The sequence below is a fragment of the Vigna angularis genome, chromosome 5, assembly GCF_016808095.1.
Source record: "Vigna angularis cultivar LongXiaoDou No.4 chromosome 5, ASM1680809v1, whole genome shotgun sequence".
NCBI lineage: Eukaryota > Viridiplantae > Streptophyta > Magnoliopsida > Fabales > Fabaceae > Vigna > Vigna angularis.
Genome location: NC_068974.1, coordinates 25493044 through 25517889, shown reverse-complemented (window position 1 = coordinate 25517889; position 24846 = coordinate 25493044). Strand labels below are relative to the sequence as shown.

The following is a 24846-nucleotide window of genomic DNA, read 5'->3' as shown; positions in this document are numbered from 1 at the left end:
TCTGTTAACCGAGGCATAAAGTCTTTCACCTTTTACCTCGCCTGAATATGCCTCGGTTCATGAACCGGTGCCTATCAGTGAAAATAACCGGTGCCATTTCTTTTATCTGTACTAGTGTAAGGAACACACCATGAGCCAAAGTATAAACAACGAACAATAAATAAAGATGCGTGGATTTTTTTTAAATAAGTAACTTTTAAATAATTACTTATTTAAGAAGTATATATAGAATTTGCTTATTAAAAAAATCTACAGATTAGATAAAAGTATATAAAATGCATAAATCTTAAAAATTTTATTTTTGATAATTGTATTGTATGCTTGTCTGATCAATTTTGGATGCTCAATCATCAACCGAATAGTCTAAAATCCAAGACCGATGACATCCTAGGTCAAGTTTTTCTAGGCTGAGCTTCTCTTGACTGACTACTCTTGACTGAGCTCTTATAGGTTGAGCTCTTTTGATTGACCACCCTAGACCAATTTCTTGGACATATTACTCATGATCGGCCACCATGACCGAACGATATAACCATTCAGTTGCAGAATGATCAAATTAACAATGATAATGATGAATCAACATGTTAATATTGATTAAGGTATGGTTGGACCGTGATTAGGTCGACAAAAAGATAAAAGTTCATAAACAACCACTATAAATAAAACTATAAGGTATGATTTTTAGATACATGGAAATCCCTACATTAATACTATACCAACCAATCATCTACTAACTTTAGCATCAGAAGACCTTATGTAAATACCATCTAATTGGATTAGAAGACTCAACCCAACACCCATTCGATTATAAAATGCAGTATAAACACCCAAGTGATATGAACCAACAATCCAAAAATCAACCGTTAAAGACCGACTATAAACATGACACATATATCCCAAACAGAACAATTGGAACCCAAAACAACGGTACAACAATTGTAACCATAGTTAAAATAATAGTTATTATGAATTGTTGCCCTCACTGTTTTTAATAACAATTATATATAATCGTGGTTGTTTATGGAAAAGAAATGTTGACAAATAGATCCAACTATATACTTAATCTATTAAAAGTTTATTTCCGAGTAGCTTTTAGTGATATTGTTAAAAAGAAAAGATCAAATGACTTAACATTACTTTCAGTAGTTTTGATTTGTTTTATATCGAAGTATAAAACATACAAATTTTTATTTTTAAGTATTCTTTTTAACAGATGTAGTTGCTTCGTTTGATGGTCATATAAAATGCTTACTTTTATGTTTTCTAATTTCTGTTAAAAACACATAGATGAATAAAAAAATGACGTAAAAATTCTATAATATAAAGTTGATTTGAATTGTTAACATATAGATGCAGTCTATAATAAGATAAGATATAGGAAGCCTTTTCCTATATAGGTTTCTTCTTTTAGTTTGATAATAAAGTGGTAAAGTGTCCATTTAAAGAGTAACCCCAAAAGAGATAACAACACATTATGATGGAAACATTAAAATTGTGGTTTATACAATATCAACAAACATATTTAATTCTAAAATCCATTTCTCATCATTCAAACTTTATACCAATAACTTAAAACCTTGTTTCAGCATAATTTCTGAGTATCGTTGTCAGCTTTGCTGGCATTAGGTCACACCATTAGGGTTTAGGAGACTCTCTTCGACACCTTTATCTGCTGTCAACTTCCACTATAATTTTCTTACATATTAATTATAACAATCTCTAATGATAAATACGATTTTTGTTTTAGCATAAATTTTATTTAACAAAAACAGAATATTGTTAATATAAACATTACTTCTGTAACATCATATGGTACACTTATACCTTACATTAATAGAGAATTTAATAGATAATAAATAATATATACTATCAACAATGATGAAATGTTAAAATAATGCATCCCATTATTACGATAGATGTATCATATTTAGAGTGAGTTATAGTGATATTTTTTAGTAAATTATAATAACAATTTTGCGTTTTTTTAATGCGTACATTTTTTTTCTAAACCACCACCTTTTACAATATGATGTAATGTTTTTTAAAAGAATTAAAAGGTTGGGTAATATATAAAAAGTGTCAGTTTAATATTTAAAAAAAAATTACAAAAAATCTGTAGATTTTCAAAAGGTAGAAGTGTGATTTATTCTGATATTTATGTTACTTTTAATTTAAACAATAAAAAGTAGTTAGTTTGGTAATAATAGTCTAAACCACTAAGTACTTGAAATGCAGGGTAGGTTGGCAACCATTTTTAGTGGGTTTAGGTGGACAAGAGAATGTGAAGTAATTGTGTTGTTATTTTTTATTTAATTTAATTTTTGTATTGTGTGTTGAGGACAAATGGAGTTTGAAGGTGGGCCATATGGGCCTTGTACGGGGGAAAAGGCTGGCCCATTTTGATGGAACCCTTAATTAATACCAAGGAGTGAATTTACAATAAGAAGTAGTTGGTTATGCTGAGTATGATTTAGTTTCTGATTGTCCTTGGATGCATTGATGAATGAACCTAACTTTCTTATTAAGAAAAGCCATGTGCTTTATGCCCTTAACCTCACCAAATTTTAATGCTAGATTACCTGCTCATGTAATATTCATATTTTACTCAAATTAGTACTATTATATTACAGCATATTATAAATTATACTATTTATAACTACATGTTAAGATTTTTCAAGAAAATAAATGAAAAACTTTGATAGATGTAAATTATGAAGAAACTCATATAAAAAAATTAACATTATTTTTTTATTCAAAATTTAATGAAGTCCTGAGTTTTCTTCTTTATAAATTACTTCATTTATATAAGAGATTTGACATTATGTTTAATAGAAATTTTATAAAATGATGAAATTGTAATAGTTTTTATTTGTAACTTGTTAAAAAAATTATTTCTATTTAATATAAGATTAAAACTTAAGCTTGAATTTTTCATACTAATTATCTCAATATTATTTTATCGCAATTTTAAATTTTTTGTTGTGTGTATGAAATATTATTTATTGAAGTCAAATTAATTTGATATTTGTAGGATAAATATGTTATTTTATTCTTAATTTAGAGTTTTATCACGTCAATATTTAAATTGAATTTTGTAAAGGATCTTCATAAAGTGTAAGTCGGCTTTTACATTTAAGAAACAGAATGGTAATAAAATTAGACAAATTTAGAAAGTTATATTTGATTTTTGATCAATTTAATAATGTTCTCTAGTTTTAGTAAACGCTTGTTTAAGCAATTTCAACATATTCTTGTACACCTAATGCAATACGTACGATTTATAGTGTAACTGTAATAAACCAAACATAGGGTTATATTTTCAGTAAATTAAGTTTAGTTCGAAACAATATTTCATTTTAGATTTGAAGTCAAAAGTTTGATATAATTTTATTCTTAATTATATCTTAAAAAAGAGTCAACATTAAATCAAAAACATCAGTTTATATTATTTATATTTTAGATATAAAAATAATTTGAGTTGATTTTGAAAAGGAAAAAACTGATTCAAGTTAAACTAAAAAAACAAACATTATCGAGGAATATAATCTATTGGAATACGCTATTTTCGACAACTTATCGATCAAATATCCGTCGATAAAATTATTGTCGATAATCATTACCGACGGATTTTGACCTTTGGTAATTATCGAAAGGCTAATCTTTCGATAATTACTCTCTCACAATAATATAATTCTTAACGTCAACCTCGTCAAGCACCCTCCTAATTCCACAACACCAACCTCGTCAAGAAACCCCGTTGAATAGTCCGCTTGTAATAATGTAATTTATGACGTCAACCACCACCCTTTTTACTAGCGCTCTTCTTCCATGACAGACACCTACCGTAGAGCGGTTGAAGACAAAAGCGTAATGAAGGGGACAAAAAAGCAATGAACGTTGAGGAAAGAGTGAGGTCAGTGGTTAGGGTTGAGTTCTGAATGAGAGAGAAAGATTAGGGGGAAGAACAATGAAGTTGGGGGAAAGCTTTCACGAAGAGAGAATTTGGGAGAATGGAAGAGTCCAAATTCTAATTTCATTAAGTCCATGTTTATAGCGACAGACACATTCTTTTTTATAAATTCACTACACCATTATCGATGGGCATTGGTAATCACCAACTCACATGTTCGTTAGTAAATCAACATTACCGACAGACCAAAGGTCGTCAATATTATTTTTTCAGTAATTAATCTAATTCATGTAGTGTAACTTTAAAACTAGTTGTTGTTTAAGATTAAATTTAAGTTGGATAGGAAAAAGAATGTTAAGTATATTTATATATAAGGGTTAAATGTAACATCCCAAAAATACAGCAAAAAACCATATCTAGAATATCCACATATTAACAATATTACAGTTCAGTTCTGAGGTTAAGAAGTATAGTTCTGGTCAAACAGCCTAACCAAAATATTACAGAATTTAAACTTTACAATTCTACCGCCTAGACCAAACGGTTTCCAAAATCACATATACCAAACGGTTCTACACAATAAAAGCAGCAATACTAACCGAACGGTTCTAAGGTTCGGCCTTCACTTCTACTTCTACCAGAGCTTCTTCCAGCAACTCTTCTCCTTCTGCTCACATCCACAGGATGATCATTGCAATAGGACAATACGACCGAACGGACAAAACAGACCAGACAGGAAAAATACAGGATAAGCTTATGTAATTTAATTAATTATATAAAACATGTATTTCAAATAAATTTGATATACAATCAAATAATTAATCATGCAATCATCAAATCATACACTTCCAACCAAAATCATACGTCAAAGCATGCAATGATCGACCACTTTACTCTGACTGTCCGGACTGTATGAATTCTGTGTAGCTACGACGTTTTTGCACCCGGGTGATGTAATAATTGGGATATCCTCAACAGCTGCCACCTGAGGTTAGTCCGTTCCGCCCAAATTCACCTTATGGTCTAGGACCTCTTGCCATTCTCACACATGAATTACCCTTCTCTACTTGAGAACGAGTAATCACGGAATATCAGGATAAACGCCAGTTAAGCTTTGTCCACATTCATACTTTACCATTCCAATACCATTCATGAGATATTCCTCCTTGGAATTCTCTTTTACATCCATACCATTTCATTCATATCACATTTCCATTATCATCATACTTTAACATTAACACATTCAAACTGAATTTAAGAAAGACATAATTAATCTCTGAAACAAGATCAAACGAAAGACCATCTTTAAAACTAATCTAACAACACACTTAGTGTAAAACCGAGTGGTCTTCCACTTGTACACAAAACAGGACCGAATGGTCCATGCGAGATAAGGCTCATAATCAGCCGAACACTCTTGATAATATTTGGACGTTTACTTGTAACTCGACAGTTACTACAGAACAATATTCACTGGACAGAAAACCTAAGAAGGTAACAAATACTAAAGAATACATATGATTTTAGAATTAACCGAAAATTATAATAACTTTTGATGGAACCTGAGAACTTAAACCGAACCCTAAAAGCTTTTTCCGAACACTATTAACTTGGACCAAACGTTTTGGAGTTTAACCGAACACTCTTAATACCTAATGCAATTATATTAAAGAATATTATAAGACCGAGTACTTGGTCTATGACCGAGTACTACAGAGATCGAGCACCAGGTCTATGACCTAGTACTGTAGAGACCAAACGGTCTAGCAAATATAAATATACAAGGCCGACCACATTTATTCACATACTGAAAACGACTATAATGTTGATTACTTAACTCATTTGAATATTCTGACTAAGCTGATAACTAAGTAGAAAATAGAAAACTAAACATAACTAATCATTTAGTGTGCTGACCTACCAATAGGAGACCGAACGGTCATTAAATGAAAGTCCCTTTAGAAGGAGAATCCAGTTAAGACCGAACACAACAAAGGAAAACCGAACGGTCACTAATGACTCTCGGTTACAGTTTACATAATTTTGTAGATTATTACAGAATGACTCTCAGACTATATTCCTACCAATTTCATGGCTTTCATCAATCATCAACACTTCCAAACAAACATGCAATATTTCAACATCAACCAAATAATCAAACATAACATCATTCCAGCAAGTAAACAATCATCAAACGAGAATCTTAATTAAATTATAAGCTTTCGTTACCTCTAACGTAGTCGAACTCTCAACGAAACAAGATATAGCTCACCCTACCAGAGACCTTAGCGTTTTACAATCACGCTTTAAGAAACTAAACCAAAAAGAAGACCAGAAATACTCAGAATAAGATGTTCACTCATGCAACCAGAAATCTGGGTTTGCATGTGAAAGAAAACGAACGTTCTAAGGAGGAAGTAACTCACCGGCTTGAAACCACAACTTGATCGGTTTAAACGAAAGCCCTTGACGTCGGGAGAGTTCAAACGGTGTCTGAGTGGTGATCGGAAGAAGAAAAGGATGAGAATCCTTAGAGAGAAGGTGGAGATGGTAGAGAAAAGGAGAAGATTCAAAAGGTTGAAGACGAAGGGTGCATGCAGAAAAGTGGCACGAAGTTTGAAATTTTGCCTTAAATACTGTCGTCACTAAAACTGATCGGCCCCTCAGTGCTGCACACCTGTCTTCCACTTTCTGAAAATCTGAACCCTTTCTCCTACACTTGGCTTCCACTAACTTGGGATTTTTAATGAGTTCTGACATTAAACATTATTTTAGTATTTGAGCCCAAAATTTAAATTTATTTTTTTCTGAAATATTGATATATTTGGTTTTGAAATTTTAAAAATAAATGTATATAATTTTTTTATTTAATTGTATTAAATTTTTTGTCATATGCGTTTTCTAATTGATATTAAAGTAAAAACATATTAAACAACATAAACAATTCAAATGATAATTTAAAATGTGTTTGATTGGTCAAATTTTTATAATATAATTAAGTTAAAATAATTATATTTATTTATTTTTTAAGTTTGAAATTAAAATATATAAAAAATTTGGATATAAATGAATTCTAATTTCATATGTCAAAATTCAAAAACTAAATTTAACCCTATATATAGAAACCAAAAATTATTTTTACTATTCTAAATGAAATCCAAACACACCTTTAATGTATTTTGCAAACCTAATTTTTTATTTCTTCAACATTACTCCAACAGAATATGATATAAACAATGACAAATGTGTTTTTCTTTCCAAACTATTTTAAAAGATTATATTTCATCCATAAACTAAATATATATTTATTTAATACCTATATTTTATAAAAAGTCATAAATGTAAAAATTATATTAATATCTACTGTAACACTTAATTTATCATATAACAAACATGTATGATTCATTTGTTAAAAATGACATTTTACATTACTTTTATAAAATATAGGATAAAATAAATAAATATTAATTTAAAGATAAAATAAAATTTTCAAAAATATATTTAATCCTATAAAGAAAACAGCAACTAAGATGGTCCGAAAGATAAACAATAGCTATATTTTGGATTTTGATACACTTGCAATTGTAATACTTGATTTTTAACTTAAGCCAACAAAAAATATGAAGATCCCTTACTTGATCTCAAAGCAGGTGTTTTATTTTCAGTAGACAGAAACATTAATGTAAGATATATTTTGTATGGCAATATAGGTAATAAACAAAAGGGTCCCAAAAGTTTAGTCAATTATTTATGAAGTTGTGGTACTCATTCTATTACTATTTTTTTATTTTTCCCAACGCTTATATTATCAAAGTGTCGGTGAATAACACTACACCATAGATATGAAGTTCTTAGGTTGAGCTGGAAGTTCATGAATAAGGAGACAACAGTTAGTTAATGCCTTAATTAATTTTTACTAGGAATTGCTATTTGGAATGGAAAAAGAAAGTAGCTACTATAGTATAGTATTTATTATACTTGTATTATTTGTTTCTATTAATCAACTAATTAATGTAACCTAGATTGAATGAATTGTTCATAGCTGGCATAAATTATTAGCATGACTTGTTTATGATGCTCTTGTCTCTCTCAATGAATGAATTGCTTTTAGGTAGCTCATCTAAGGGTTACTTATAGAGGAAATAACTTAACCTCTTTTGCACACTTTTAGATTCTGAGTTGTGCTTTTCAAACAATTTGGTTATGATGATTTGTTTTTTTATTAGGAAATATTAGTTGATAGTTTTGTTAATTAGAGAAGTTGAATCTATAATTTCTTGCACCAATTTTTTTAAATCTTTTTAACTAATCTTATATTTTTTTATATATTGTAGTGGCTTAAATATGTTTTTAAACAGATTTTTATTGGTTAATTTTTTTTGTATATTATGAGGATGAAAGTAGAAATTACTCTAAGAAGATAAATTAGGATAATGACTAATAATAAACCATTTTAATGTTCACATAATACTTCCCATTAGTGACGAACTTTAACTAATATTTTAAGAGAGTTAAAATCTTTATATTGATGTATAAAATTTGTTAAGAGTACCAAATATATTAAAACTAAAAAATTCTTTAAATTATATATTAGTTTATATAAATATAAAAAAAATAATTGGAGCCAAGGCACCTCTATGAAAGTCCTCCAATTCTAAGATTTTGTAATAAACTTTTGGAAAACATTACTCATTACAATGGCAATTTCTGCTTCTTTACATTTCTTCCTTTACCTTCATAATTTTTTATATTTCGAAATATATAAGTAAAAAATAAAATTTATATTATATATTTTTTATTTTATATTATTGAATTTTTTATTTAAAATACATTTTTTTGTATTTAAAACTATATAATTTATCATATATTTTTTATTTATATTCTAGAATATATAATATATAATACAAAATGTTATATTTCAGAATACAAAAATTAATGGGAGTGTAAGTTGACATTATGGAGGTACATGAAGAAATGCAACACTACAGTTTTCTGTAAGCCAACCAAATTCAAGGCTATTCTAAAAGAACAAAAATACACTTTAAATATTTTAGTTATTTTTATTTCATTTTGATTTCCTAAATTTAAAAAGTTTCACTTTTAATATTAAAATGTCACTGATAGATGAAATTGATTTTTTCATCAAGTTTTTGTGGTAATAATGTTGATTTTAATTAATGTAATGAATATCTATATTATATGACATTTTTTGCAGTTTATCTCATATCAACAAGTTGAATAAGTCAGTAACAAATACATGAAAAAACAATTTTGTCTAGTAAGATACGCTTCTATTTTAAAATTCAGAAAATCAAACTGCAGAATAAAAGAGAACCGAAATAATTATTCAACCAATCTAAAACATCAAGTGAAACCTTAAATTCGTCTATAAAAATTTTGGCAATGAACATGTTACTCTTGTTAATAATACTAAAATTCTACATTACCACGAACATTAATCATATTAATCCTTAAACACAAGCTCTTTAGTCTTTGAAAAAAATCAATATAATCAGCTCTTGAGATTCAGAACTTAAAATGCTGTATTAATAAGAAATAATGTACCCTTTTTGTTCAAAATTTGAGTGTTTTCTCCACCAATTAGTTTAGACAAGAATCAGACTCAAAGTTCCAGTGGAGTTTTTTTGCATCGCAATTCACAAAGCCATCACTCAAGAGCCACCAAAAGTCTCATGTTGATGGGAACTACTTCTGATTATCACTTCAAGAGATATTTCAGGATCATGAAATTATGCAGAAAGGATGAGCAATTGATTATGGCAGTCAGTGGAGAATATGTACATAAAAATGTTCAGCATCCATAAAATAGATAGCAGTTTCACATATTTTATTTGAGGTTCTCATCTGAATGGCCTAATTACAGCTTCTCCTTTTCCCTTTTCTGTGAGCAGCAAAAAGAAAAAGGTTGGATAGCATAAAATATTGTATGAACTTAAATCATTTCAACATCTTAAATCTCCATAAGGACTAATGAGTGAATCCAAAGTAGCAGCATTGGCCGAAATTGTATCTACACAATTTAATCATACTGGTGTTAGAGTTAGAGAAACTCCCACTCAGATTCAGATATACTACGCAGAAGTGATTTCTTGTGATCCTGTGGTAAAGTTGGATCAAAATTCTCCATGCAATCTCCCTTTCCTTTTTCACTGTTCAGATGCCATGCTGCAAGCTCCTTATATTCTTGCTTTCTTGCAGATTTCTTGGACAAAGAAAAGGGTTGCCGCGATTTTTTCTTAAAATGGAAAAATATTTTAGTTAGAGTTGAGTGTGAACATGTATCAAATAAAGAGGAGGGGGGAAGTTGAGTGTGGTACCTTGTGAGTATTCAAATTACCACTTGCTTTGGGAGGTAATTGAATTTCATCTCCATCCACCATTATACAAGATTCCTCAAGCTTCAGATGATCTTGTTGCATTAAACAATGGCCTTGTTCTAAAACAGTACCAAACCATCAACCTTTGTTACACTGAAACTGGTTTTTAATCTCTTACATAACAGAATGTATGAAGTTACCGTGACATCAGAATTCACACCAACAAACAACAAAAAGACTTAACCCATCTATCTGCTTATATATTCCTCAGCATGTCTGAGATATGGAATATAGCCTAATTATACTCACTGAGAACAGGTATCTGAGTGACTTCACTAGACTTCACTAATTATTGCAATCAGAAAATTTTGCTGTTAGAAATAATGTTTTGTTCATGGATGTGCTACTAGTTCTCCACATGTTCTCTAAAGCAAGCAGAGTTGTTTAGTGAAAGGGAAAATCCATTCAAGACAAGAAATGGAGTAGATAAAACATTTTTTCAGCCACTAATGAATTGGCTATAACACATGAATGTCAAGGAACCTTGGGCAAGAAATGTAAAGAAATGGGCAAGATTCTCGAATGGGAGACGATGATTGTCATAAAGTTTCTATATAGTGAAAGTGTATACAACCAACCGGTAAAACTGAAAAAGTTTGTCAAAGAAAATTAGGAAAGTCACCAGTGTCATTAAAGAAAATAAATGAACTAATTCAATAGCCTGGTAATTTAATTGATCAAGTGCGACTAGCATTTTTGCCCTAGTAAAGGTTTATGATTAGCTTCCATGAACCATAAATTTTTCAGTTGTTGGATAGTTTATCTATCTAGAACCCACCAAAGGGGAAAGAATCAAATCCATAAAAGATCTAAGTAAATTTAACTATTTAAGGATGGTTACTGCAAAATTTTTAAGTTGATCCTGGCTTGAAGATAAAGAAAGATGATACATTCCTCAAAATAAACTAAACAAATCCCATGTCACACACTCCTAATTCCTACAACCTAACGCAATGTTCCTTTTTCAACCACTAGGCTTCAACTATTAAGGAAAAAAAATATGAATATATAGCTCTTTGACAAAGTAACATGAAGCAATAGATGGAAAAGGCTATGCAAATCATGGTTTGTGCCTATGTTTTTTCATCATATACTGTAGATCAAGAGTGGATCTTATACTTGAAGATTAAAAGAAATTCTTTCAATGGAATTGTTCCGACCTCTCAAATACAGCCAAGAGGTGAAATATCAAACATATTTTCGTTTAACATAAGAAAAGCCAACCTGTACCATGATACAGTTCCTCAAATTCAACTTCAACCAAAATAGGTCCATAGGTTGAAACCAATTAGAATATTCGAATATGTCATGTTAATACCTACAGTGTAAGCTCTTCAGAGTGATACCAGTCAACGTCTAAATTCAGTAACTACACAGAATGATCTGTATTTGAGATAGAAGCCCTTATTATAAGTAAATCATAGGACTGCAGTGTTCTATCCATGAGAAACCTACCAGAGAAACTACATACTTACCAAACAAAAAATATCAGAAATAAAAAGTGATCAACCTAAACGATTACTACAATTTTGAAACTATAACCAAGAGATACTTAAGTACTCACCAACTGGCTCTTCAAATGAGACATGAGAGGAAGAAATTGTATCAATTTTTTTCTCTCCAGCTGATTTAACTAACACCGGATAATTGGGGCACTGTGTGGTACTATCATTTTCAATTCCATCAGAAAAGTATGTTTCAGAGTAAATCCATGCCACTCCATGATTCTGGATTTGGTTTTGGTTTGAGGTCTCACAAGATTGTGATGTTATGCTTGCAATTGTTCCTGCCAAAGTGGTTTCAGCCAAAGTGGTTTCATCAATTATCTTGGTTGCAGCCATTTTATCATTTACTGGAAGGTTTGATTTAACATCCATTCTTCCAACAAATTGTCTTGAAGGTGAACTAATGGAACTTCTCAAAGATGGCATGAACAAAGCATCGGCCTTAGAAGTTCCATCATATGCAGTAGCAAGTGTGGCAACATTATCAACACCATGATCAATCCTTGAATCCTCAGTTGATTGCTTGGTATCAGTTTTTACATGTCTTTCGTTAGAAACTTGAAATGGCTTCTTACAGAGCCCAGCTTCAGCATGCTTATCTATAGACAATTCAATGCCTACCTTTTCATTTGAGGGAATTAAATCCTCCATAATATCTGAATATATTTTTTTAACTCTTTCTCTGACAGCCTGCATTCGATCCTCTATGTACTTAACTGTATCCTATACCCAATGAACAAAAAAAATATAAGAATATAGTATCTGGTGAGAATGTATTTTAACAGCAGGGTAGGGAACTATCTGTCTCAGAACAGTTTAACCCATCACTGTTAAAAAATTGAGAACATACGCAGAAACCCTTTCAGAAATATTATCACAGATAACAAGACAAATATAAGTATAGTTGCATTTAACACTCATGTAAGATCAAGGGAGTCAAAGGAGAAAGGAACCTGCAAAATCCTAGGGGTTTCTGATGCAGGCAATATGTGTCAAAAGAGGGCATATCATACAAAAAGAAATAGCGTAAGCTTTGGAAAGAACACAATCAGTAAAATGCTTCTAGTTTGCACTCATTTTTCTTATATATTAGTCATGGCAATCATTCACTCTAAAATATATAAGATATGTTCAATCTACAAAATCCTAAGCTGTAGTTTTTCTCTTATCACGTTGATCATTTAATATTTTACTAATCATAACAGGAAATGCATGCATTCATGCCTATTAAAGGTATGCACTTCAACAGCAAGAGACACCGATCCCTTTCCATTCACCTTTAACTACACTACAGTTGCTAATAAGTCATACAAAATAGCAACAAAGGAGATACAACTTTACTGGTGACAATGGTCAAAGCAAAACATAAAAGTTTAGGTATTCAATCAAGTGACAACGAAGACACACCTGGTACATCACGTCTTCTGCTTCAAGGAACATATTCTCAAATTTCTGGTACATATTTCCAACCCATGTTATGCCTTTTACATCCATAGTGATCATAATATCCTTTCTGGAATAGCAAATTGTCCTGATATTGTCTGATTATAGCAAGTTTGCAATTACTCTTGTCTCAACTTCAAGGTGGTTGTAGTCAATTATCTGCAATAAAGAAGAAAGAACATACTCTCAACAGAGAGACTAAATTGATCGGGAAGTGCCATTCATTCATTATAATAACAAACATGTAACATGAATTGCAGATATATTCCAGCCAATAGCACAATTATATTTAATAAGCATCCATCCAACAGCCTAAGTAATAATGAAAAACCATTCACACATGTCCTTATCTAATAAATCCAAACTTTAAAATACAACTTATATTGTCCAATTAGACAACCTGCCAACAAGGGGACCACCCTATAACTTTATCTTCTAAAACATACTAGAACTTCAAGTAATTCCCCACACATAACCCTGAATGTTTAACTTCATTGTCCAAAACAATCTGCAGCTTCTAGCTCAAACCCTACTAGCCTCTTTTCCCAATCACCACAGAGAGATAATCTAAACACACACACACACACACACAGACTCACATATAATTGAGCTTTAACTTTCATTGATCAATTTACCATAGACTACCACTAAAGCAAGTCAAGAGAATAAATTTGCCTCAGAAAAAACTAATAACCAAATTAAAAACAAAAAGATACGCACACAGCAAATTATGTCAAAAGAATAAAAAAAAGTAAGAGGGTTTATTTAACGCCATAACAACAACTACCTAACAACTGCTAAAAAAGGAACGAGCTTTCGTTCAGAAAACAAAAACCCATGTTGAGCATGAGGAGCGAATTCAGTAGTAACATATTCGATCATGAAAAGGGTAAGAGAATACCTGTTCTACGAAGAGCAAAGAAGAAAAAAATTTCATGAACCACTTGCAGGATGAGTCATGTGACACCCCAATTCGCCAATTCCGTTGCTTTCCAAAGGGACAAAAATGAAGAAGAAGATTCGAATACGAAAAGCTTGGGAACAGTTCGATAAACTTGGGAGGATTTGTTAGTTTTGTGAAGAAGTGTACGAGGAGGAACAGAATAAGGAAACGTACACACTAAAGATTCAGCTCCTGACAACCCTACTTTGCACACGTGTACATGCTCTTCATTCCTAACATACACGTCATCTTCCTATTATATTCCTATGTTCATTTGGATAATCTGATTTTATATTTATATATAATAATTGTGAGAGAGAAAGGTAAGGTTTTAATCGTTGCATTGAGTTCTGTTTGCGATATGCATGGAATCTGGTGGAACGGTTCTGAGTATAATATATTTGTTATTCAGATAGATGATTTTGAAAATAGAAATAATCATCCTTGAATAAAAAGAAGTTAGTAACAAAATTATCTACCGTCATTGAAATTCGACAATTTCGATAAAAATACGAGAAAATTATAATTTCTTTAAAAAGTCTTACTGTCATGGGAGATTAAAAAAATTATATGAAGAATGATCTTAGTTTTCTAATAGATTCTAATTCTAATAGTATATCTATACACATTTATGTTACATTTCCTCACTTACTTTATTTTCTCTTCATTTTATTACTCCTTTTCTTTCTCTCCCTTTCTTGCTCCTCTTACCTCAATTTATATGTTCGAAGTAGAAAGTTAGCTTAACTTTTTTACTTGCTTCACAAATAATTAAGTGCGTAGCCTTTTACCAGTTATAGAAAAAAAAGTCGTATTTTCATAAGAAAAAAGTATCTGTGCTCTGTTAAACAAAAAAAACTCCTTTTTGTACTGAAATGGCAACCAAAAAGAACTGAAAACAAAGTTATAAAGATAAAATTACATCTTGTACCTTTAACTATTGTCTTGTTATCTATGCTTACTTTTCCTTCAACGTTTACAATCAGAAGAGCGCAAGCAAACAAAGAAAAAGAGAAGAGATTGGCAAAACCCAAATAAGAAGGACACGACAGTAATTGATCGGTGCTTCAAGAAAAGGACAATAGTACATCTTTGGTAATGGATATTCATGCTTATGTTGAAAGGAATTTATGTTGCACCAGATCTTGGGATACTATACAAAACCAAATGATAATAACAACAGACCGTGGCACATTGATACATAACTAAAAAATTTTGGACCACACTATTAATTTGGAAATACGTCTACCAAGTGCTAACGTGCTTGATGCCAAACCCAAGAAGATGTTTGTGTACCAAGCAAAATGAAAATAAAAAGAATTTCAAGATGTGATGTTTCATTGAGGCACCGTTGCTGTAACTGTGACGTGTTTGGGGTCTGTAAGAATTGATGTTATGTTCACAAAACCAGCTTTCCTCAGTGTTTCTTCCATATCAGTCAAGACATACTCGTCCAGGAAAGGCTCTGTGCTCTTGAGCAGTGTAAACAGGACAGGAGACAATTCCTATAAGAGAGAGAGCAAGGGGAAAAACATGTTAGATGATGTTCCTACATGGACAACAATGTACATGTACTACTAAGTTAATCACGAGTCAAGGATGACCAAATTTTCCAAGAAAATTAACCTAGAATTACATACCAAGATCAAGCAGTCCCCAAAGGTACTTTGTGCTGCTCTTTATCTCATTTACGCATATTTTACTTGTTAATACTCATAGGTCTAGCACAGTTAAACAAAAAGGCCATAGCAAATATAATGTCTTTTTGGTTCATCTTATTTTTTTTATTTTTTTCATAGCTTAAAAAGTTTCACTTCGGTCTCTTTAAGCATCCCTTTGGTTCTTTGACTAATTTACAACACTACTTTGGTCAACGAAATAACATATGGCAAAGGGATGGTCCATCAGTTAAAATTAAGAGAAAACTGATTGAAGGATTAATTTAGTCTAACATACACTCTAAAGAATCAAAGTGGATCCTTTTAAACTTAATAGACCGAACTAAAATAAAAAAATTAAGAGGAGAAACCGAAAGTGTATTTTAGCCTACAGAATATTTATGTAAAGATTACAAAAGAAAATTGGGCATAAAAGTAATACAGTACCTGAAGAACCTTTGACTTCAGCTACAGAAGGCAGAAACAATAATATGAGCATTTGTTATAGGGGGCATGAAACCAAAAGGGAAATGGACCAAAAAGAAAATTGTAATCATGACATTATATACCGACAAATCTGTCAAAGCTAGTGTGCCTCCAGGCCGAAGGAGACGAAAAGCTTCCCTCACTATATTGACTATAGCTCTTGTAGGACATTCATGAAGCTGCATATGGTCACGGATTCCAGATATTAAAATCCACTAGTAATTTTTCCAAATATTATTCGAGCAACCTATCTGTTCTTCTAGTAACTGTCATGGGATATGAAACTGGAAATTCACAACTGATTTAATGCAAGAACACTGAAAAATATTAGTCTCTTGGTAGAATTCAACGATTCAATTATGTGAGTCTTAAAAAAAATTTGTATGCCTTTCAGGCCTTTGATTGAAGAAAAATCATATCACATTTCAAGAAATCATGTTCAACTGAACAAAGGGATTTCTGTATTCTCATTTTATGTTGACTAGATTGAGATAAAATATTTATATATATAGAAAAATAGTACATTTTCTTAAACCTTTTTTGGATTTTTTTACATCAATGGATAGTTTTACCCAGTACTTACGAAAATGGGCGGTTGACTGGGAATTTACAAGACAGGGCAAGTCATTATGACCTAAGACGACTTTAAAGTGAATTCATATCGAATGAAGCTGCTTCACGAAATCAGAAAAAGAGAAAGCCTTCATATATGATAACGACTTCTTTGCAAATTTTTGAACTGAAGTCGTTATATATTCCAATTTCATTAGATGAAAATGAAATCATTAGATGTAATAATGATTTTCAATTGATCTGAAATCATCCCCAGTTATGCTAACCAATACTGTTAAACTCGAGGATCGGAAAGGAAATGAAAACTCATCTCCTTGATGATTTAACTTCAATTGGAAGTCATTATTACAATTACACCTAACGATTTCATTTTTTCTCAATGAAATTGTAAGTTGTTATCATACATAATGTCTTCAATTAAAAAAGTTTTGCAAAAAAGTTGTTATCATACATGACGACTTTCCCTTTTTCTGATTTCGTGAAAAAACCGTCTTCATTCCATACGACTTCCCTTTAGAAGTCGCCTCCTGCCTCATAAATTCCCAGTTAACTGCCCATTTTCGTAATTATGGGGTAAACCTACCCTATTGATGTAAAAAGTTACCCTTTTTTGGTAGGTTTCTGTCAAGTATAAATCTTGCCCAACATATGATCAGACAATAAATGGTAGTACTTCTCCGGTAAGGATCTGAACAGTAGTTCACTATTTTATGAGAACAAACTAGTTAATTTCTCTAGACCCAACCCTTTTTGGTCAAACTTTAAAGGACTGAAGAGGAAAAGAAAAATCATACCACAAAGGCAAGAGAAACAAGGTCGAATGATTTAGAAGGCAAGCCCGTGTCTTCCCCATTTGCATGTATCCATCTTAGAGGAGTTTTCCTGGGCATTGCAGTCTTTTCTTTATGCTGAGCCACAGCTAGAAAATACGGTGACAGATCTAGCCCCTGGAACAAAAATATTAATCACAAATTACATCAGTACCATGTATAACACTTTTATTCTCAGTAAATCCAAGTTCGAAAAGAATGATTTTATAGTATTAAGAAAGCAAATTCAGACATCCATTAAAAACTCACTCACTGTGACATTGGCTGTGGGGAACTTGTCTGCAAGATATTTTGTGCTTACACCGACAGAGCATCCAATATCTAGAATGTCATTAATCACAGATGATTCTGAATACTGTATATGGTGTTGTTCAATTGCAAGAAGCCAATTCCCGCGCAGTACCTGATTTGCTTCCTCCAATGAGGAAGCATTTGGAACTACTCGTCTAACCATTGACATTGTAGCAGCCTCTGCTTCTGCTGCGGCCTATAATATTTGAATCCAGATTTTATAATAAAATGCTTCCTTTTATTTTCGTTAGGATATTACTATTACATTTCCATCCATATGATTGCCTGCTTAACAAACGAGCAAGTCCAAGCCACCTTAGACTTTAACAATTTCTAAATAACATAAATACATGGGAAAATTACACGATTTTAGTCAATAGAGCGCATTAATAGATACTAATGTTCACAAGAGCCACTAAAGTTGACCATCTGCAAATATGACAACCTACAGATCATACACATGCTTTAGCCAAAACATGTTATTGAGGTTCAATAGCTCTGGCCAAAAGAAAATTTGCCAACAAAAAGTTGTCAAATATGGTCTTGTTTGGATAAATATCTTCGTTAATACTTGTAGGGAAAGAAAATAAGAATATGAAATGCATTAAGCTTCTTCAATAAGATGATATTAATTTATGTATCCTAACATTTAAGAAAAGTTACATGCATAGCTTGGATGGATATGTCAGGTCAGAAGGCACAGTGGTATATTTACAACAATAAAGTGGAACTTCTGACACAACTTATCTATAATTAGAATAAAATTTGAGGTGTTTCTGCCATGTCTACATTTCATGAATGAAAAATATTAATCATGGCTTCAATACTAATAAATTTGAATGAATGAAATAAACGAAAGTCGCACACAATGTGTACGTCATAAAAAGAAGTGCTGGGAGAAACAAGCACAACCAACCCACCGACCAAACAGGAACTTGTTAAGTATTGTCTGATTATCAAGAAAGAAGTGACCAAATTAAGCCATCAATTGACAAATGGGAAAATTCAGAATTATCACATACCAGCCATGTAAGATTGCCCTCCTCGTATGCATGGAATGGATTCAAATAATCTGTAATGTGATTGAAGGCATTCCATCCTTTTCAATGATATGCAAGAGTAAAGACAACGATGAATAGAAGGGTAACATAATGTAAAACCTAGATAGTCACAAACTTACAATCAGGGTACACTAAAGACTGGTTTTGAATGATGTCCATCTCCCTATACACTTCTGACTCTAAAATCTCTTTCGCCATCTTCGTCCAAGGTATGTTGTTCTTCTCAGCTGTACTGTGCATTCACATTGAAAAAATACACTCACTTCCCAACAAAACGATGCTTATCACATCTTCATTTCGTCATGTAACCAATAGCAACTGGATTCTAAAACAGTAGAATAAGAAGGCACACACACAAAGACAGTAATTTAACGAAGTTAAAAAATGTGGCTACGTGCTTGGGAGCAGAATGACTGTATTTCTATTAATCAGAATTGGGATTACATTAAGTATATGTACATTACATTATTACCGTTGCTCCATACTGCGGGAGATGAAGTTCACAAAATGAGTCATGACAACATAATAATATGGAAGAGATATACATTTATGGGACAAGCTAGAAGAACCCATAACCCTAATGTATAAAGGTTTTAAAAAGAATGTGGTGTCAAGTTCATTTGGGTTGTTCATGGTCCTTTGAAGAAAATCTCTCAATAACAGACACAATTGCACATCCCTTATTGCGTAGAGATATGATCAAGTTAGACACATGAACACAATTCCACAACCCACTCACAATTGTCGAGTCCTACAAATGTCATCCTTATCCCCATTCTCAAAGTGAGAGGGTGATGAAAAACCTAGAGATATAGTAAATTATAATGTACAAGTGAGACAACTCTAATCTTATAAGTTGATTGATTTTGCGGGATTGTGTTAGAGTCAAACCTAAATTCTAAGAGACACACCAATCAAATATTAGTTCAATAATGTAACATAACAACCAAACTCTTTTTCCTGCAAAACGGATTTGGTAACATGCATCAAACTAGTAGCCAGACCCTTTTAAACGTCAAAAGCTGACAATACAACGATTATACGAATGCAGACAGATGAGTGTATTTGGAGGTGTGTGTGAAAGAACAAGTAGCGAGAAATCCTCTTTATTCTTATTCTCAAATGTTTTAAATCATCTACAATTGGCAAAATGTTGATTAACACAATACCATATAATGCTTCGATTAATAGAATTTACTCTGCAGCAAAAAGTTCCTAAACGAGTACAAATGTATATCCAAATCTTCAAACATGATCAACCGTCAAGTACACACCTTTCGAGCATAAAAAAGTTACAAAGCAATTATGCAAAATTCGAAGTTGAAGTAAAGGGAAGAAGGCGCAATGAAGAACCTTATCAAAACCCTTCTAGCACCAAGCTTGAGAACAAAGTACAAAGGCTTGAAGGAGATGATAGCTTTGACCAGCCGAGAAAGAGGGGTCTCCCCAGTCCACTTTGGTCGCTCAAGCTTCCCTTCTTCGTACTCGCCGAACTGCAGCGGGCCGGCGGCGCTTGTATTGGACGCCACCGAGTGAACCTCCCAGCGCCGCCCCTTCGGAGGCCGAGATGCTGCCGTTGTGGCATTACCGGTGGCGGAGATGACTGCGGAGAGGTTCTGAAGTGGCAAAGAGAGAGCCATGTCGCTTCTAAGTTGTGTGTGCAACTGTCACCAACAGAAAGACTTTGCTCTGCATTACCACACAATCTCATTCGCGTATGCTATCTCGCCACGTGGAGTTTGGAAGAAACGTGATATCTTCTTGCTCCAACGTGGATTTTATAGTGTTAATATACGCATTATTTTATTGTTTTCAAAAAATTGTAATAACAGCCTTATGCTTACTTTCTAGATTTAAAAAAGAATTTTAATCTCTAAAATTGTTAAAATTGAAAAGCTAGGAAAAATAATCTTGTATTAGAGTCTTATTAAGTGCCTCTCATAAGAAATCAAAGTAGAATATTCCTATTAGAAATATTCATTTTTGTTCATTAAGGTGTGGTTAAAAGTTGCCTTAATAAAGGCATTGGTTACCCTTTTGCCTAAACTTAATGGAATTACTTAATTGTTTTACCTCAGTATTTATATGATAATATAAATTTAACCATACTTCATGGAAACTCTTTTAAATGTTCTTTATACTTTATTTGCATGAAAAAAAATCAAAATTGATTAGAAAAAATTGAAAACCTTTCATAACCACAACTCATAATTTTGGGTTTTTCAATCATAGAGTCATCTCATTCTTTTCCTGCAGTCAAAATTCAGCTTCCACAGCAGCATTTCTTGATTTTTCTTTTGAAGAAAAGGTATAGGGACTTAGTAGAAACCATTGCCAAACCTTGACCAAATCAACAACTTTTTCCAAACTAAACATTTTATATTTGTTTGCTGTATACTTCTCATGAAGATAATTCATACCAATTGATATCATAGACTCCAGTTTGTGTGGATCAAAGGATGAAAAGATGTTACTTTGATAAGTTAACCATCAACCAATCTGTCAAAGCAACTTTAACATTTTGTACACCCCAAAAAAGATGCCCATTATATTTTCACATGATTTGTCTTCTCAAAAAGTACATGTCCATATCAGAAAGCATGGAAGGACAACATTTGAGTATGTATACATGAGTCTACATGGTACATGAAGAACTTACTGCTACCACTCATCACATTAAGACTTGGAAAGGGAGGTTACAAGAAATCTTCCAAAGATGAAGAACTGAATATAGAAATCCTTCTTCTTTTCCTGGTTCCTAAAATGTCCTGTGAAACAGAAAATCTATTGAGCACAGACCTAAGAGCTTGGTGAACAGAACCAGCCAGAAACTGACGGTATGAAGCATCTTCAAAGTTGTGTTCTTTGCAGCTAATGATCACAAAAACATTCTTCATTCTGCCTTCTAAGGTTGCAATATCTGCCCTTGTTATCATAAGATGAAGAGAATCTAGTGCTTGTCTTATATCAGACAACAGGCCAGGTTTATATTCACAACATAGTGATGCTCTAATTGAATAAGGAAAACCATTCAACCCACCCTCTTGTTCTTCAACACTTATTTCATCATTGTCCTTTGGTATCATCAAACCTTCACAAGCCTGTGCTGCATTCCTTTTCAGCTCTTTCAAATGTCTGATAACCTCACCAAGTAATGATGCTTTGTCCATCTACATGTCCAAAAGTGAAGCTCAAGTTTTGAAACAATGAATGAATAGTGAAACATGTTTATTTCTACTGACATCTGAGCTTCTCAAATCAAACTAAAGTTCACAAAGTTAGATAGAAAACTCAAATCGAGTCATTGACAGTCAAAAGTAACAATTCAATTCAAGCTAACAACACTTTTCATCAGGACACTCTGAGATGGTAATGGAAGCAGAAGAGAAGGTTAAAAGCTCAAATGAAGATGATGCAATACTACAAACATAATTATGAACCAAATTCAGATAAAGTTAACCAGATCGTTATTGCACATCCCTTGAATTTCATTACCCAATTCAATTAAATGACTACCTTTCTGACAAACATTCAAATGGTTTACATGCTTTCTAATCATTTACAGGAAAAGGAAAAGAAAATTATGCCTGGGAAAACAAAATGTTGAACAGACCTTCATAGCACCTGGAATGACACTGCGAAGAGTATCAAGATGTGCATTAATCCTTGCCCTCCTTCTCCTCTCTGCCTCGCTATGGTTCTTCAAAGCTTCAGTGGTTCTCTCAGTGGACACCCCCTTTCTTTCCAATTTCACAGGAGCCTCCACAAGCTCCCCTCTCTCCCTATCCAAAACCAGAGAGAAAGATGAACCACACCCACTTCCAATCATTCCACTGCTTCCTTCAAAACCATCACTGTTCCCCTTAGGAACATCCCCATCAATGTCACCACCCCATAAAAATTCCTCCATTTCCATGATTTCCATGGCTCAGTAACAACAGCAACAGCAAGAAGAATAATAACAAAAGCTACTTGGTCAAAAGGGTCGGCAGTTTCAGAAATAGCAAGTGAAACATAAAGTGGGGGCTGTTTTGTTCTTTCTCATTGTGGGTTTGGAGTGTATCTTTGGAGCCAAAGATAGAGAGTGCAAGTGGTGAGTTCAGAAACTGTGTCAGTGGCAGCATATGAAGATGGCAAAGGACGTAATGGTAAAGATCTGAAGGGTACTTACTAAGTAAGATTACAGAAAACTTACCAGTGTTGCTAAGAAGGAAGAACACACACAAACACCTTTTATATTATATTCGAGTAGTTCTTGTACCAACAAAAATTTGAGTGTGCCTCCTGCAACATTTTATATTCAGAAACTATATTTTGTTAGATTTCAATATCTTTCCCGTACCAGAATCATGTAGAATCAATTCATTTTTCATTTTTAAGAACAAATTAAATTCAGATCTGTACTTGCTCAGTCAAATCTTCCAATAGGGTGGTTTTCAAATCTAGCAAAATTGATTTTTGAAGCAGTCCACTATTCAGGAATATATATATATAATTGATAAATCTGTGATGGAAATTATGCAAAAAAAATTGTCAATACCTAACTTCATACAGTACTCTATTTGTTGGTAGAAGGAAACTGGGTTCAAATATTTTAAACAAAGTCAAGTTGAAGGTTTTGGAATAAATAAGAAATTTTTTAAAAATTACTAAATGAGTAATTATTTTTTTATACAGTTAATCAGCAGTAAAAGTTGACATTACTACACACAATTTCACCAGAAGATAGAAAAATGGATTTTGAATTCTGGTAATTACTGTTTTGTGAGTAGAAAAAGAAACGGAAGAAAAAGTGATTGGATAGATGGTTTGAATCGAAGATAAAATAGTCAAAAATGAAAGGAAATGAATGGTAAATTTATAGGTGATTTAATTAGTGTAGTGGAAAAATTTTATGTATATTAAAAGAATATTTCTAAAAAAATTACAATATAAATTAAAATTAAAATAAACAATTATTATTAACTTTTAATGAATAAAACATTATAATTCAAAATAAATATATATTAAAATGAATTTATTTATTATTATAATATATATTTTTTAATTATTTATTATATTATGATAGAAATATAATTATAATTACATTAAAAAATTAATTGATTATATTAAAATATAATTATGTTAATTGATTATATATTTTCCAAGCAAAAAATTCTTCAGCTGCCAAAAAGAGTTTCTTATGTATAATGGTTTTTGTTGAGCGATTTACATATTTTTATTATCTTATTTTTTTAAACTTTATTTTTGATACAATATTTCTGTGTGTTTCTTCTCTCCGAAACAATACCTTCTTATGGTCAATGTTATATTATAAAAACCAGAAAAGTATTTTAATAAAAAAAATCTTATTTACATTTTTATTAAAGGAAAAATGTTCAGATTTTAATCACTTACTTAAACTTGGAAAATTTTTCAACAAAAAATTAAAAATGAGAAAAGTATCTCTCTAGTTCTTAATGTTTTCATTGATAAAAAAAAAGAAAAATAAAATGGTCTTTCTTTTAAAAGTTTTACTTGAAAAAATTACAGTATTTATTATTTATTATGTTAATTGATTATACTTTTCGCTCAAATACTTCCTTAAGAGCAAACTGAAAAATGTTTTTTTTTCTCTAGAAACCAACACACTCTAATAATGAAATTACTAAAATGGTTAATATTAAGTTATAAAGAAAAAAAAACCTACTCTTATTACAAACTTTTATTTTCGTAAGGTTTTCTTTAACAAAACTCGTCCTTCTTTTA

At 31.8% G+C, this 24846-nt stretch overlaps 3 protein-coding genes across 3 annotated transcripts; all 3 read right to left on the bottom strand.

The window, feature by feature from the left end:
• Positions 1-9709: 9709 nt before the first annotated feature.
• On the bottom strand, positions 9710-14413 carry LOC108338856 (uncharacterized). The gene is made up of 5 exons (XM_017575903.2): positions 14158-14413; positions 13221-13415; positions 11873-12536; positions 10249-10367; positions 9710-10166 (listed from the first exon to the last, which is right to left on the bottom strand). The coding sequence occupies exons 2-5, from the start codon at positions 13314-13316 to the stop codon at positions 9972-9974; spliced, it is 1074 nt and encodes a 357-aa protein (XP_017431392.1). The 5' UTR covers positions 13317-13415; positions 14158-14413; the 3' UTR covers positions 9710-9971.
• Positions 14414-15265: 852 nt separating this feature from the next.
• On the bottom strand, positions 15266-20770 carry LOC108338956 (uncharacterized). Its single transcript, XM_017576043.2, has 8 exons — positions 20452-20770; positions 19218-19330; positions 19060-19109; positions 18000-18233; positions 17711-17863; positions 16427-16522; positions 16305-16325; positions 15266-15704 (listed from the first exon to the last, which is right to left on the bottom strand). Exons 1-8 carry the CDS (start codon positions 20736-20738, stop codon positions 15537-15539), a joined length of 1122 nt encoding a protein of 373 aa, XP_017431532.1. The 5' UTR covers positions 20739-20770; the 3' UTR covers positions 15266-15536.
• An 828-nt stretch (positions 20771-21598) lies between these two features.
• On the bottom strand, positions 21599-23522 carry LOC108339825 (transcription factor bHLH30). The gene is made up of 2 exons (XM_017577042.2): positions 22712-23522; positions 21599-22268 (listed from the first exon to the last, which is right to left on the bottom strand). Exons 1-2 carry the CDS (start codon positions 23021-23023, stop codon positions 21795-21797), a joined length of 786 nt encoding a protein of 261 aa, XP_017432531.1. The 5' UTR covers positions 23024-23522; the 3' UTR covers positions 21599-21794.
• Between the last annotated feature and the right edge of the window lie 1324 nt (positions 23523-24846).

What these genes read in the sequence shown, in the direction of transcription:
- LOC108338856 (XM_017575903.2), bottom strand. Translation starts at nt 13,316, where the DNA reads ATGATCACTATGGATGTAAAAGGCATAACATGGGTTGGAAATATGTAC. An exon ending in CAGAAGACGTGATGTACCAG is followed by an intron (nt 12,537 to 13,220) that starts GTGTGTCTTCGT and finishes CATTGGGTATAG; the next exon opens with GATACAGTTAAGTACATAGA. An exon ending in GTAATTTGAATACTCACAAG is followed by an intron (nt 10,167 to 10,248) that starts GTACCACACTCA and finishes TTCCATTTTAAG; the next exon opens with AAAAAATCGCGGCAACCCTT.
- LOC108338956 (XM_017576043.2), bottom strand. Translation starts at nt 20,738, where the DNA reads ATGGCTCTCTCTTTGCCACTTCAGAACCTCTCCGCAGTCATCTCCGCC. An exon ending in TAGCTTTGACAGATTTGTCG is followed by an intron (nt 16,326 to 16,426) that starts GTATATAATGTC and finishes TGCCTTCTGTAG; the next exon opens with CTGAAGTCAAAGGTTCTTCA. An exon ending in TGAAGTCAAAGGTTCTTCAG is followed by an intron (nt 15,705 to 16,304) that starts GTACTGTATTAC and finishes TCTCTCTTATAG; the next exon opens with GAATTGTCTCCTGTCCTGTT.
- LOC108339825 (XM_017577042.2), bottom strand. Translation starts at nt 23,023, where the DNA reads ATGGAAATCATGGAAATGGAGGAATTTTTATGGGGTGGTGACATTGAT. An exon ending in TCATTCCAGGTGCTATGAAG is followed by an intron (nt 22,269 to 22,711) that starts GTCTGTTCAACA and finishes TTGGACATGTAG; the next exon opens with ATGGACAAAGCATCATTACT.